The sequence below is a fragment of the Brienomyrus brachyistius genome, unplaced genomic scaffold (assembly GCF_023856365.1).
Source record: "Brienomyrus brachyistius isolate T26 unplaced genomic scaffold, BBRACH_0.4 scaffold59, whole genome shotgun sequence".
NCBI classification, from domain to species: domain Eukaryota; kingdom Metazoa; phylum Chordata; class Actinopteri; order Osteoglossiformes; family Mormyridae; genus Brienomyrus; species Brienomyrus brachyistius.
Window position 1 is genome coordinate 547,478 of NW_026042334.1, and position 15,449 is coordinate 562,926.

Here is a 15,449-nt window from a genome sequence, read left to right on the forward strand (position 1 = left end):
GTGAGTTCTCTGCCTGAAGTCTAACCAAAAATGCTAAGATATACTGTAGGGTGTTAAAAAAATCTCTGGCTTGCAGTGTAGACCTTTGTTTCCAAAGGCTGGACATGCTTGACGGAAACTGTCACAGAAGACGAATCACAATGGAGTAACTGAATGAATGCCCTGAACTCTGCAGCTCTTGCAATGGTCCACACAGTCAGTGACTTAAAGGGGGGGGCTGCCACAGGAGGGGGGGCTGCTGGCTGTGCTGGTGAATTGGTACCATCAGTCGCTCATTTTCGAATCCCCCCCTTGAGTATGTCTGATGTTTAACTCATTCCCATCCCCCCCCTGGCTAAACGATGTTTCCTTGTCTAATCCCCATGTCACCTGGTTCCATTTGCCATTTGGAACAAAAGAAGATCTTTGAGGGGGGGCTACTAGACAGGTGCTCTCGCAGCTGCCCCCCCCCCCGTGTGCAGTAGGTAGGGTTGCTGGTAGGTGATGACTATGCGCGCCAGCCCCAGTTGCTACTTTCAATTTGATGAAATAAGGGATACCCCCCCCCCCCCCGACTAAAATATGAGACAACAGCAGTAGAACAACTGTACAGTGTCCTGGGGCATCAATGGACCATGCTTCCCCCCCTGCCTCTTTCCAAAGTCACACCTAAGGCCTGCAGCAGTTAGAAATGATGAAATTTAAATAGGCTCCAAATATTGCACCCATCATGCAGTGCAGTAGATAGCAAATTCCACAAACATGCTTTTTTTTCGTTAAATACACGCCAGAACAACAGAGTTTCACTCCAAAACTTCAAAATAGTTTTAAGTGATGTACCAATTACTTTATGATATAAATTGCTATGACTCACCATGATGAGGCTCTATGCATAAAAATGAGAGGTATAAAATCAGCATGACACAAGCTTGTGTAATGTGTATGACATCAGAGCTGTAACCTTCAGGAAGGTTCTGCATGCATTTAGAAAGGGACTATTGACGACACTGGGGGTCTGGCCCCGCCTACCAGTCTGCCCCTGTGGGACAAATAATGTATTGGTCCAAATTTGCATAGAGCATTTAATTTTTCAGTATGGAACAATCCCATAATACACAAGACAGGTGTCAACTGTAACAGTGTGCAGTAGTGACATTCCATAAGAAAGGCAGAAACTCACTCTGTCTTCTGAGAAGCTTTGAACCTGGGATGACAGTAAAAGCATTAGAGGCCTCCTGACGGAACACTGTAGATGACGGAACACTGTAGATGACGGAACACTGTAGATGACGGAACACTCTAGATGATCAGTTGTTTTATAACGTGCCTCAATTACGAAAACTGACGTAAATTCACTTATATTTCGGGGTTTCGTGTTTTTGCTCAAAACTGATTAAAACATTCTCGCATTTTCTAAAACGCCATTTTTCTCAAAGTGCTTGCCCTCAAGAAGACTGCAAAAACCTGTACACGCGCATACCCACACGCAATCTGTCCTCCAGATACTGAGGTTGACTTAGGTGTACCGAGTTCAAATTACACTGCGGCTACAGTAAGCGTGTGAAATTTGCTTTCAGCCGACGCTCTCGTGTGAGGGACCGGAAACGCCCGATCAGCAGAGCAGGGCATCGACGTGAGGCGTCGTAACGGTCAAGTCTGCCGTCGTGCGGGGAAACTCTGACTTGCTGAGGTGGCTGCTGTGACTTTTATAGCGTATTAGACACTAACTACGCGTCTTTCTCCACGGAGACGGGAGAAGGGTGACAACAAGAAGATGATATGCAGAGATAACAGCTGTTTCCTTGGAAGTGAGATTAGAAATGCTCGCTTTAGCATCCCACGCTACAAACACACGTGCGGCATCTCCTATTTATCAACGATTAAGTCCAGAATCCAGGGCATCAGTTTCCATCACACTACAGGAATGGAAATCAACACACCCACCAGCTGAGGTGAAAATATGCTGTAGTTCTGGAAATACCATTTAGCTTCTGGATCAATTTCATTCCGGAGGCTCTTGACTTTGCGGCTCTTGTTTGCTCATCTTTTTTTTTTCCGTTTAATCCAACAGCCCGAATTTAGGCTGGCAAAGCACTGATCTTGCAGCACTGCTGTTGCAGCCGTAATCTGCACTCTGACAAGACTCACAGATGACTTGTACTTAGGGAAACCGACAGAGATCTTGGACACCATGAACGCATGTCCAGTCGATTCCCCAAGCCAGACCGGTCCAATGATGTCCCGAATTTCTCAGGGTTCGTCACGCGGGAGCCCTTGCAAATCATAACTCTGCAGCCCCCAACCCGCCCTTACAAATATTCATCCAGCAGCATATTTCAGCATTGATGGCAATGTCGTACGAACCAAGAGGGCCTCAAGTTACCCTCAACGAACGAAAATGAAAAGCATGTAGGTGTAATGCTCTCCATAGCCTCTAGGGTGCTCAGGGATCCTTGGGCAATGCCTAAAAAGAGACGTCTATTAATATGAAGACTTACAGCTCAAAGCCACTAGAAAGCAGGTATTGGCAAACCTGCTATGTGTTCAGAGTCTGGAGGGTTTATGACTGGGGGAAACGTGCCTCAGCTCAGATTGTTGGGTGTACAGTTATGGAAACCACTTGCTGTCTCCTTGGAGATAGGCACCCTCAGTGTAAACATGTCAGAAGGTTGGATATCTTCGCCACTGTTAATGGCACGGGCAGATGAATTAGGCCTCCGGAGAGGGTCTCTGGGAGAAGGCGGTGGAAAGGCGACCGGGGATGAGGCCGTGACCTAACTGGGGCTGAAAAGCTTGCGACGAGGTGGTGACACAGAAGGGTCAGCTTGCTGGAGGTGGAGCATGTGGTCAGCATTACAGAGCTGCTATCATTGGTTAGGCCCATCAAGCCTGTCGTACAGCATCCAAAGGCAAAAGCAGAAGGTCCATTTGGATTTCGCCATTTCCGTCGCTGGTGGGGGCGGTGGGTGACAGAGCTTTCCCATAGAGCACGACATTTCATTAGTTCCATCAGGGCTCCAGGCGCAAAACACATTTCAAGGAGGTAGGTTGTCACATATACTATTAGGTGATAAACTGGTTGTGTGATAGACAGCAATAATATCATAGTCAACCCAAGAGACCCCTGCTCCCCCCCCAACTTCCGCTGATAATTATTCTGTATCCTCAGGAACTCACACACTAGGTTAGGGGTTCGAATCCTCACCTTGGCTAGTGTCTATGGAGCTTGCTTGTTCTTCCCACGTTGTACAGGTTTTCTCTGGGTACTGACCTTACTCATCAACATGAGAAGGCTGGAAATTATTATACTTAATTATTACAATTAAACTGCAGATCAGTGTATTAGAACAGCTACATGAGTGAATTAGGTCATCCTGGCAGCCAGTTTGCATCTACTGCAGAGCTTCAGAGTGGTGGAAGACCTAGGGGGCGTATCTCCATCCACGGACAGTGGCGTGTAAGAGCCTTCAGCTCCCACCTGCCGGGAAAGCCGAAACGATGAAGCGTGAAGCGCGGCCGGGAAGAGCAGCGGTGAGATGGAGCAGAAACAAACAGTGGGACAGCTGGCAGTCCTCCAGGGCTGTGTCAGGGCGTCGGCCTGAGTGTGGAAAAAGCCAGGATTAATCAACATTATTCATACTTTCCAACTCGTCTGATTGCTGAATCCCGAGGTGATGACCCCGGGTTACTTCACCCATCTGATTACAACATTGTTTGGTTCCTTCCATGAAGGAAACACTGCCTTGGCTTGCTTAAAATTGAGGAGCAAACTTCATTGAGTTTTGGAGTCTTTAAGTAATGTCTTATACCCTAATTATTATTCCATCTTAAATACGATAAAACAGCTGAAATGTGTTTTGCTACAATTAACGAAGCGCTTAACGATACACTGTCTACTCTTTGGACCGATCATACAGAAAATCTACCAATAAAACAATATGTGAGTCAATAACCAGGTGCCTGGCAGTCAATAAAATAGGTGCAGTAATACAGTAGCAGAGCTACTCGGATATTTATAATGTCTTAGCGTACAAAAATCACATGCTGCAGTACTGTTGCAGAGAAACGGAAATGCCACTAAGATAAGATAAAACAAGAAAGTCGTAAGAAAGGGCAACATCCTAAATTAAATCCTTTTGTATTGCTATTATCCATCATCTCGTTTGTTTACGTATCTACCGTTTGGAAACATTGTTGCCCTAAATTATAGCAACACTGCACTGTACAGTAACACCTGCTGAAACCATATTCCTTGTTATAGCTGATGCTGTGTTCCATTAACAGTTTTTTTTACCACAGTGTAGAGGCAAAACAGACCATTTAAAGTAAACACAAACACAAGTGTTAAACATGCAGAACAAGCTGTGAAATTTGGTTTCAGATTCAGAGCAAAACAAGTCGCTTTTCCCCCTCTGTAGCCCTGGGTGTAAAATGCTGCCATCTGTGTGCTGTTGTGACAGCAGCGGCAGGTTCCGGAAAGCTCTCTGTGTCGCTGTCTGCTGGGTCTCTGCCATGCCAGGAAGGCAGTCACACAAAAACGCCGCGGCCTCGCTGCTACTGCGACAAGCAGACAACCAGCCTTAAGCCTTCACGTTTTCCGATTGCAGGAACGGAGTGGCGTTAGTTATTTTTGTATGATTCAGAATACCTGAAAAGCCATTCTGGACACTAATCAGTGAGCCAAGAATACGTCAGTCAGACGTGTTTATTTAAATATATTAAGGATGATTCATTTTTATTTGATCTATGAGTAAAGGCATGTAATATTTTTTTCCCTAAAAGGACCATATATAAATGGGTGAAGATTATGGCCAATGAATAATCGCTTTGTCTGAGGTTTATGAGAAAGTGGCAGGTGATTCAACCTGTTACGTACCTCATATTTTATATTCATGGACATTGTGAGATCAATGTTCTGTTTTGCCATAATGAATTCATTCACGACAGTCCTACCTGAAAGGAGGCTCTTTCTCCATTCCTGACAGCAGGACATGTGCAGAGGGGCAGCTGATCCAAGCTGATGGCATCTAATGCTGGCCCATCTACAAAATACCTGCTGTCTCACTAAACCAGTACCGGGGTCCTCCATACGGTGGGCAATGAAGGGCAAATGTGATAAAACAAAAGTGCGGATGAATTATGTCATAGCATGGGGAAAGCAAATCGCGGTTTTTTCCTCCGGAAATATTGCGTGTAATGCGTACTAGTATACCAGCATAGATAACGTGGACGTATGTATTTATTGAGGACCTGCTTAGTTTCACAGGTTAGACATACAAATGTGACAGGTTATGATTGTTGGCAATTAATTTTATTAACAACAACGCTCCAACATTGCGGAATTCGGTGATTATTGACGCTCATATGAACAAATGACGGGAAATGTTCATTTCTGTGTGGTCCAAAGCCTCAATTTAGTCGCAATACACCGTCGCCTTTGCAGGGCTTCTTAGAAAACAGACAGTAAATAAACGGTTAAGAGCTGGGCTGCTCCTTTCTGCGCATCCGCTCTCCATTGATAGGTCGCCGCGCAGTGGTCTGCTCGCTTCCACTGACGAGCCGAAGCAGTGATTGCATGGACGCTATATAACGGCACTCCGTCGGCCCGCCTACGCGATGCCGCCATTGGCCAGGCTATGCAAGCCTCGCCTCCTCAGTAATCCGGAACACGTCTCCGATTGGCATTCCGTTGCGTCAATCTATCGTATCATGAATAATTAATCACACTGAATCTGCAGGAATTTGCGATGTCCTAAACTTGAGAAAATCAAAAAACTTAATGCTTGATGCAGAAGGAAGTTATTTCCAATAGCCCCCGAGCAGTCAGTAATAAATCCTCTTTAGTTTTACACCAAAGTCAGGTGGCTTGATTGCCATTTTAAAATCACTCCTAAAAACTCACTAAGCCGGCTTGGGGATAATTCTTCCGAAAGCAGAGAAAATTAGTCAACTGAACTGATATAACTGAGAACTTGAAAATTGATCTTACGCTAAACACGGGCTGTCGTCCGCGCAGGACACCTGCAAAGGTAGGAAATCGATCTGTTGTTTTGTTGTTTTTCTTCCGCTGGATGGCTTTAATGGGGTGTGATCAGACTGACAGCTTATACTTTTGATGGGTTGCGGACCAAAACAACCAGAACACTTATAGGTCCTAATCTGTCTCTGTACCCTGCAGCTGTCAGCTGGTTTATACGGCTTTTCGCACTTTTCGATGCTACAGAGGAGCATAACCGTTATTTAAATAGTTTGTACTGAATTTGACTTGATTATGCGACTTTCTGTACCACGTGTCAGTGTTTATTTGGTGACTTAAATTGCTGCAGTACCTTGATCATGCTGCCCGGCTCCCATGGCCTTTTCAGACTTAAAAACTTCACTCCGTGTTGCATTTTAGCCAAAGGATGATAGGGCAAGCCCGTTGCCTGCGTCTCCGTCGTTATTTATCACTACGCTGCAGGTCAGGTTGTTGTTGTTGATGATGATGATGATGATGATGATTAAAGGTTTTATTCATTAACAAACGGTGACCAAGATTGTTCGTCAGGCTGATTTCTCTTTGGCAATAGTCCCTGAATGCTAAAGCACTTTCAGACCGCCCTTAAAAAGTACTATTATATGTTTATTACTAATTGGGTTTTTTCAATGTACTTGTCTGATTTTGTTTGATTGACTTATCTTGGGTCCTCTGGGTTAAATGACTAGGAAACAAAAGGTAATGCACTGATCTTTCGATCATGATACTTGCAAGGTTAATCCGAATTGATTACGTTAAAGGTGCCCCCCCCCCCCCCCCCCCCCCCCCCCATCAGACCCCTGTTTTGTAGATGTGTGAAATAGAAGGGAAAATAATGCTCAGGTCTGGAAGAATGGCTTTGCATTAAATGTCCAGCAAAGTTTCTTTCTTTCTTTGTTTCTAAACTATTATTTAGCGTAAGTATATGGCTGTGGACCTCTTCTTGCAGGGTGCCTGAGCAAAGGAATTTAGGGGGGTGGGCCTGTAAATTTACCATTGTTGTGTGTGTTAGCCAATGCTCTCCCAGCTGCTGGTGAGGCACGGCTGTCACGTGATGCTTGGTCAGTCGAGCGCCCTCGCGGTCCGTGAAGAACAACAGGTGGTTTGCTCAAACAGGAGTAACCCGCCCCCCTCCTTCAGGGGCTTGCATCACACAGCCCCACTGTCTCCAAAGAGCTAAACTACCCCTCGGGGATGTGATCTCCTTCCTTTGATGAAGCTCAGCAGGTGTTGGGTCTCGTCTGCCGATCTGGGTCTCGTCTCCTCAGAGGGCAAATGCACATGTGATTGCTGTTGTGTTAGCATTGTCTCTGATGGAGGTGTGACGCTTCGAAGCTGCAATGGTGCCGATCTGCTGGTAAGGCGCTGTGGTCAAGATAGGATTGGCTTAAAATGGTGTCTTTCTTGGGGGGTCAAAGTGAAGGGTGTAAGTGTCTGAGTGCATGGAGGGTGCAGTCTTAAAATCAGTGGAATGAGGCTGGAGTTGCTTTGGGAGAGATTTTACTGTGAATTAGAGAAAGGTCAGACAATAAATTATGTGTCTGTAAATAGAGAAGAGAGTGCCACGAATGGTCACTGACACCAGACTTACTTTTATAAGAAGTTTATAACAAGAAACTTTAGGCTCCAAGATCGTTCCTTGTGACACGTCATCATGTTAGATGACTGAAATAAACTCTGGTGGCTGAGATCTAGCATGTCTAGATGGCGTCTGCCTCCAGTGAGACTAATTAATTACCAGAATACAGGACTTGTGTGCATGCTCATGGAATTTGTGGTGTCTCACGGAGTGCTTTAGGACCGGAAAGTTACCGGTTCAAATCCTGCGATCAGTAGAATGATGTCACTCTAACTGGTGCGTATGTAATACTGGGCGTTTTGTGGCACCCAAAAGTTAGTAATCTGTATAAATTTGGCATATCTTTATGTATATTAAATTCTGTTTGTGGAGCATGCCACATGCAACTGGTCGGGTATGCCATGCAAGCAATAAGCACTGAAGTGGCGGTGAAGAAAGGGACAGGTCAGCAGCCACAACATCTTCTGAAAGAGAAGATACTTTGGATAAACAAGGTAAAATATGTCTGGCGGTACTTCTTGCAGTTTAAAGTTCGACATGTTTATTAAACACAAGGATGTGCTGAATTTATACAGGCATCACAGTGCGCCTCTCATTAATTTTGTAGGCATATTGCTAATCTGTGTACCAAATTGTGGGCATATATAATCGTCCGTACCAAAAAGCCTGTGTCTAGACAAATGTTTACACCCCTCACTTGAAACCCTGGCCATTATTGCGCATGTGCCGTATAATTGCGATGTGATATTGTGCAGCCCTGTTGTGTGGGTTAGACAATGTAATGACTAATTTTCAAGGCAAATCAGTTATTTCATAGTCTAGGAGTAGGTGCAGATTGGAACTGTAATGGGTATTTCTGACAGACTGGAGGTCACCTCTGGATACACAGGAACCAGGAACCAAACTCATCCCATCTGCCTGCAGACTAAACCATGGAGTGGAATTCATGTACTGTCTTTCCCTTTTGTGTCCTTCGTTTAATTCACGGAATTCTGGAAGTTTCGAAACCCATCCGTCAGATTTCCGCACAAAAACCAAGAATTCAAAAATCAAAACACGGAATGAATATGCGATGGGACTTTTTGTTTGTGACAAAAGGGGTTTCTATGGTGACCCAAACACTGCATGATGGCTTTTGGCAAATGGTGCGTCCTTTCCAGTGAACCAGTTGATATTGTCTGTTCGTAAGTCCTCCATGTCATTATGTCATCTCAGTTGGGTTAGGACTCAGGCCCATGATCAGATGGTCACCGGTTCGAAGCCCATGGTCTGTAGAGTGATGTCACTGTTGGGCTCTTGACCAAGGCTCTAACACCAGTCACCCCAGGGTCCGATCCTGCGTTCAATTGTGCGTCACTTCTGATGAAATCATCTACTAAAAAAATAAACGCAGAAACAATGTTCATGAACAGGGGGTCAAAGGGCAGCCTGGTCTTTTGTTGGACAGAAACGTTGGACTTTTCCGCTCGTATCCCACGTGCAGCTTTTACTTAGTAATGCACAAGCTTGCATGTATCTTTGTTTCCTGAATGTGTCTTTTTACGAAACTGAATTGGTTTTGAAGAGCCGCGATTTAGCACTGATGTGCACATCAGCATTTCCTGAAATCACAACGTCGCACTCTTGGTGTGAATGTTCCCCATCGCGCAGGATGATTTGCGTCTATGAAGATTTACCTTTCGTGCATGTACACACCACTGCACTCGGCTTGGGTCTGAACTGATTTTATCTGTATTGTGATCCCTGGAATCAACATCTTGCGTGATATTACTGTTTGACCTGGACTGGCTTAATGAACGACGGCGGTTTCCTTCAAATGCAGCACGAACTCACAACGTCAAACTGGAAACTGCAGATTCAAGTATATATCTCTAATTAATGTTAGCTTCAGGGGTTTCCTATATCATGACACACCCATGAAGAACCACAATTCTATCTCCCACATTTTTCATTTCTGTTTTTTTGCTGTTTTAATTAGTATTTTTAAATGATTTTTATTCTTTTAAGTCATGACACATTAACAACGTGTAGTGCAATAAAAAGTAACATCAGTTTAATATAGAGCAGTCTTTCAAAATTGTGTTGCTGTAGCAACCTGGCTGTTTATTTTAATACTAGACCTAGATTCATTTAAACCCTACAGCGCTCAACAAGATACGTTACAGTTCACCATTCGTTACTAACTTTTCACTGAAATGTAATACTAGCTCCTGTTTACAAGTCCCTTTTTTAACATTCACGGACAAAAAAGTTCAGTGTGAGATGCACACAAATCGCATCGACGTCTCCCGACTGCCTGAAGACCAGTGGCAGCCTGCATAACGTCATATAGTCTCTATACGGTGATATTCCATTGCCATTCTTGTCACATATACAGTATGATAAAGATGGCGATTCCTGGTAGTCAAATTACTCCTGTTTAATGTGCTGCCTTAAAGTGGACCAGTTTCCATCGGGCTGCTCTCAGAATGGCCTCTAATTCAATTTCTTCTTGCTCTCATTGCTGCCTGTAGAGGTTCCGTCTGATGGCTTTGAACGAAAATGGCACGGCTGACTCTCCGTGCACTCTGATTGGCCCCAGAAAAAAAGTGATAGTTATCTAGATTGTTCTGGCAGAGGGCATATCCGATTATGGAGCAATTTACGGCAGTCGTCTATGATAGTATGAGATTATTGATCGGTGTGCTCTGGACTTCTTGGGAGGATATGAAGGCATGATTTTCCCTCAGTAAGAACGAATTGACTGTCTGGAGTAAATTATGCCTTCCATAAAGACTGTATGAAAATACCCCAGAAGACTGACTGGAGTAACTGAAGAATTTTGCCGCGGGACGACCCTGACGCTGCCGCAAATTGCAATAAAAGCAGAAAACGGTGGGGTTTTTAGGCACCATTTTATAAATAAATGGTGAGGGAGTGTCAGTATTTATCATGGTGTCATTAATGGTGAGGCAGGAAAATGCAGAAGCACATTGATCCATTTTAATCTCCGTCTTGTGAAAATCGCTTAAAACCTCAGTGGAATTAATGTGGTAAAACCCTGCAAGAGGCAGGAGCAGATGTCGCGCTAATTTTGACATATTTCCTGGGTGTTCGGACTCTGGTTTATATTTGTGTTTATATTTATATTTATAATTATATTTATATTAGTTACACCCCTCTCTTCTAGTGAAGGTTAGATGATCCCAAGTGACGATAGAAAGGTTTACTTCAGTGCCTCCATGGGCAACTTCAACTCTTGATGGTTGGCTCATATGGGTCAATGGGAACAGGAAGTGAAGGCCCGGAACGGGACAAGCCCACCTCCTGGATTCTCCTGAGTGGAAGGGGGGGGAATGGACGTTACTTAACTCACAGTCGCCATGGAGACCGCACCGACAACTACACCCGGACACACGCGATTGATGCCGTAAGCATCAACGCACTCCCAGATTTGCCACCAAGGAGAGCCAAGCATGCAAAGACGCAGCATTTTTGGAAATGCCAGGTGACATCCAACATCAGCTTCATATAACAAAGTTTGTTTCTCTTTTGTTTTTTAATAGATCAGGTTTTATATCTCTTGCTTCAGTTTTTACTTAGAGTTATGTGTAACAACAGCTATCTATAGAAGTTTATGCTAACATGCTCCGGAGATGTACGTACATGTCATGGCATAACGAACTCCAGGAGTCAGTGATAGCAACATTGAAACGGCACGATGCAAATAGATCCGTATGGCAGCCAGCAAACCAGGAAGTGCTGATGGCAAGTGTAGTGTTACTTCCTGCCTGCACAGGAATCCGAAACCACTTCAGATGGCACGGGCGTGGGAATCCGCAAACTCTCGTTCCGCTGTCGGCGATTGTCGGCGCGATGTCATGCAGTGCAGGGGCTGCTTCTTCCTGTAACCCGTGACTGCTTGCAGCCGGCATCCTGATCCTTTGCTGCTCCAAGTCAAATATTTAATCGCGGCCTCCAGGGGCAGACTTTTATCACGGCAAAGGGCAGAAGTCACCGTGTTCAATCTGTGTATTGCCCCCTCTTGCTGATAGGGTAATTTACTCTGCTCAGTTTCCCTTGTTAAATCACCGAAGAAATTCTTTGCTTATTTTGAGTGTTTCAGTGTCCATTTGTACTCAGCAAAGGTCACTCGACAAAAACATAACCCTTGACATTAAAAAGGCAGGCATTTAAAGGGAAAAGAAAACTATCCTCTAGAGAGTACACCCCGTGCTCGCTGGCGAAAGGCTGTTTGTAGGAGTTTGGTGATAAGGTGATAACTTTAAAGGTCAAACAGGCTGGGGACAGTGTCGTCTAAGATGATGTTCTTTCTGATGGAATTACTGTGGGTCATATGCCATACATGCTCAGAATCCTTTAACGGACAAACGTCTCAGATAAAAGTGTACCAGAGTACATGTGGCAACTCTGGATTTTCTGGACTTGTTGGTGTCCTGAACACCTGCTGGACACGACAGAGATTTCTGCCCTCAATCACAGGTCTTGAATGAAGGGTCTGTTGTGGGTCTTAGGTGCAGGGGATAGTACGTCAATTATGTTGGCGCACTTCCTTATTGCCTTACAGGGGTCAAAGGTTAGCCCAAGTTCTGCTTTCCCCCGGGGTGTTAAGGTTCGCTTACACTTCTGAAGTTGTAGAAATATTCATAGATTATAGACTGTGACTTACTTTGATCTATAGTGGAGCCATTAGAAGCTAATTTCATTAATACTCGTAGACGTTTCTCAGTTTTTCCCAAATGTCAGAGAAAGTAGTTCGGCCTGATTATTTCCCTTTGGAACTCCACTGCAGTTTGACCACGTCAGGTTTCATGAGGTCGGTTAAGGTGCCGTTTTTTGACGGTATGTTTTGCAGCTTGTGTACTCTGACGGTCCAGGGCACGGACTGAATATGTGGGTCCCTCAGTGAGCATCCCACTGATGTACCTGGCTGCTCGGAGTATAAATTTACGGTTCGCTTGTGTAGATCCCCCACCCTTGCCGATCTAGGTTTGCGTACAGAGTCAGGACAGCTTGGGGGAGCAAGTGCCAGTTTGCGTGTGCCCCTGCGTGTGTCCTTGTCCCTGACTGTGCATGTCCTTACGCGTGTACCTGTATCTCTATGCCTGTTTGCATGTGCCCATGTGTCTGTACCTGCATCTGTGTACCTGTGTGCGTGTGCCAATGTGTCTGTACCTGTATCTGTGTACCTGTATCTGTGTACCTGTGTGCGTGTGCCCATGTGTCTGTACCTGTATCTGTGTACCTGTGTGCGTGTACCTGTGTGCGTGTACCTGTATCTGTGTACCTGTGTGCCTGTGCCCATGTGTCTGTACCTGCATCTGTGTACCTGTGTGCGTGTGCCCATGTGTCTGTACCTATATATGTGTACCTGTATCTGTGTACCTGTGTGCGTGTACCTGTGTGCGTGTACCTGTATCTGTGTACCTGTTTGCGTGTGCCCATGTGTCTGTACCTGCATCTGTGTACCTGTATCTGTGTACCTGTGTGCGTGTGCCCATGTGTCTGTACCTGTATCTGTTTACCCATGTGTCTGTACCTGTATCTGTGTACCTGTGTGCGTGTGCCCATGTGTCTGTACCTGTATCTGTGTACCTGTGTGCGTGTGCCCATGTGTCTGTACCTGTATCTGTGTACCTGTGTGCGTGTGCCTGTGTGCGTGTGCTCTGCTGAGCTGATCATCTGTGTGTCAGCGAGTCCTGTGAGTGGATGTGCGTGTGGGTGTCTGTGTTCCCACTCCCTACGCACTCTGTCAACCTCCCTCTGACCTGTAGGCCACGACCGGGGCCAGAGCAGGAGGACCACGTGGAGGACAGCACCCCCATTAACCAGCAGGAGGAGACGTGCTCAAAGGAAGACCAGACAGGCTCTGGGGGAGCGTGTGTGTGTGTGGGAGGAGAGGGGCTCCTAGGAAGCTCCATGCTTGTGCTGCACTGTCCTGGGATCTCTGTGTGTGAGTGTGAGTGAGTGAATGAGTAGAGTGAGTGAGTCTGTGTGTGTGTGTGTCTGTGTGTGTGCATGCGTGCGTGTGTAATTCTGCCTCCATCCCCCGGGAGCTGGGCGTCCTGTTACACACCAGCGCTTATGCATGTTTCATCTGTTGCTCTGAGAACAGAAGACTTCTTTGTTATCTAATATAACCACATTCCCTGGGACTTACGTCTGTCGCGCAGTTCGGCAGTTTGCCCCAGTGACACCTTCCTAGCTGTCCGTCCATCCCAATCCGGAGAAACCCGGTGCTTGCCCGGCCGGAGCAGAGTTCGCCATGTGAGCGCAGCGGCGATAAAGAACTCAAGGATACACAACCGCAGGTGGCGGACTAGGTGAGGCCGCACCCGGCCCCAAGGTCCAAGAAGCAGTTGAAACCTCAGCAGACTGAAGCTCGTACAGAAGGAGACTCTCCGGAAGGATCTATAGCCCGCCCCACGAGGCTGGTCTCGGAGGGGGAGCCGGGAGGCCGTGAGCGCAATGACTGAGATGCTCCGATTGCCGTCGCTCCAAGTTCAGGTCCCAGGGGACTGCAGTGGAGGAGGGGTGGGGCCCGGGGGAGGCCTGGAGGGCGGGCCACTGGCCTGGTCCTGCTCATCGACGCCCACACTGCGCCGGCGTCGCTTCAAGATGCGGCGCACCAAGAACGTGCAGGCAGACGGCGAGGTCCCCGAAGTGGGGTCCATGCGGAGGGTCCGCTCTGGCTCTAAGGAGTACCTGCAGCTGCCCTCCATCGAGATCACGCCATCCAGTGACGAAGACGTTCCCTGGTCCAATTGCTCCACACCCAGTGCCTCGCCCCGCCGCAAGCGCTTCCTGCTGAAGAAGTGGCTGAGGGTTCGCGAGAGGAAGGAGCACGGCAGTGAGAGCAGGTCGGTATGGCGTCCTGCACTGGCCTGGGCCCCTAGGCTGCGCCATAGAGGGATCCCTGCTCTCCAGTGGTGTTAGAGCACCAGGAACACGCAGAAGTCGCTGAGCTCCCCAAATGACGTCAGGTTTAAGGAAATAGGTTTAATATTCATGACCTTAATATAGACTGTGATGCTCAGGCTTAGTTCCCCTCTCCCATTGGTGAGGACCTTGCAAAGGCGGGACTTGGAACACAAAACGAGTCAGGATAGGTTGCGGCTATTCTGTTTGGGTTTCTGTCTTTGTGCCCTGGGTCAGCTGACCTATGGATGTCCGCATCCATGTGACAAACTTACATCAGCACTTAGGCCTGACTTTTAACCGGCAAGTAAAGATTTTTGTGTTTAAAGATGGTAATCGAGGTACATGTTATTAACATATCCATGGTATGGCTGACACCTTCTGAACACCGGCATCTGTGATGACTTAATAAATACTTCGGATGTCTTTACGATTTTGGTTCCTTCGATAATAGTTTTATTTAGATAGCGGCAGCCTTGGTTCTGCGGGTTGGAGGGAGGGGGGCATGTTGGACCAATGAAGCTGTCCCCCTCACATGTTCTGTCAATGTTAATGATCGGAGGGGTCGCTGTTCCCTCTTGGGACCGACGGCGTGAGCTCCTCTGTAATCGGAGTTAAAAAATGTGCCTCTGGAGCTTAACTGAGTAACCCGCTTACCGACTTACTGAAAGACACAATATTATTGGGTTTTAAAGTGTGAAACATTTTCATTGGGGGAGGGGGAACAAATCCCATTCCCCATCAGACGTCGTTTGTCACAGCCGTCGTCCACTTTCTGCCTTTTTTTGCCTCGTTTTGGAACGGAAGCTGGAACACAGCCTGTCCTGATATATCCGGGACTACGGGCACAGAGCCGGAATTTGTAACTCGGCCATAATTATTCTGCGGAATAACAGATGACTGCATCCTGTAGTTGAGTTAAATAACAGGGTTATCTAGGACCTTTGTTAGGAGAAA

At 46.4% G+C, this 15,449-nt stretch overlaps 1 protein-coding gene across 17 annotated transcripts in view; it reads left to right on the top strand.

Moving 5' to 3' along the window:
• The window catches only part of LOC125725003 (protein Aster-B-like), a 100,676-nt gene that overhangs the window by 17,783 nt on the left and 67,444 nt on the right, over window positions 1-15,449 (top strand). For 11 of the 17 annotated variants that reach the window (XM_049001515.1, XM_049001518.1, XM_049001519.1 and 8 more), the window contains exon 2: window positions 13,349-14,434. The exons of 1 other annotated variant lie outside the window; for it this stretch is intronic. In XM_049001515.1, the coding sequence (XP_048857472.1) occupies window positions 14,043-14,434 (392 nt within the window). In that variant the 5' untranslated portion in view covers window positions 13,349-14,042. Of the gene's footprint in view, window positions 1-5,698; window positions 6,009-7,171; window positions 7,353-7,613; window positions 8,069-13,348; window positions 14,435-15,449 lie in introns of those variants that run through there. 5 more of the 17 variants (XM_049001516.1, XM_049001529.1, XM_049001528.1 and 2 more) reach the window with 5 other exon arrangements.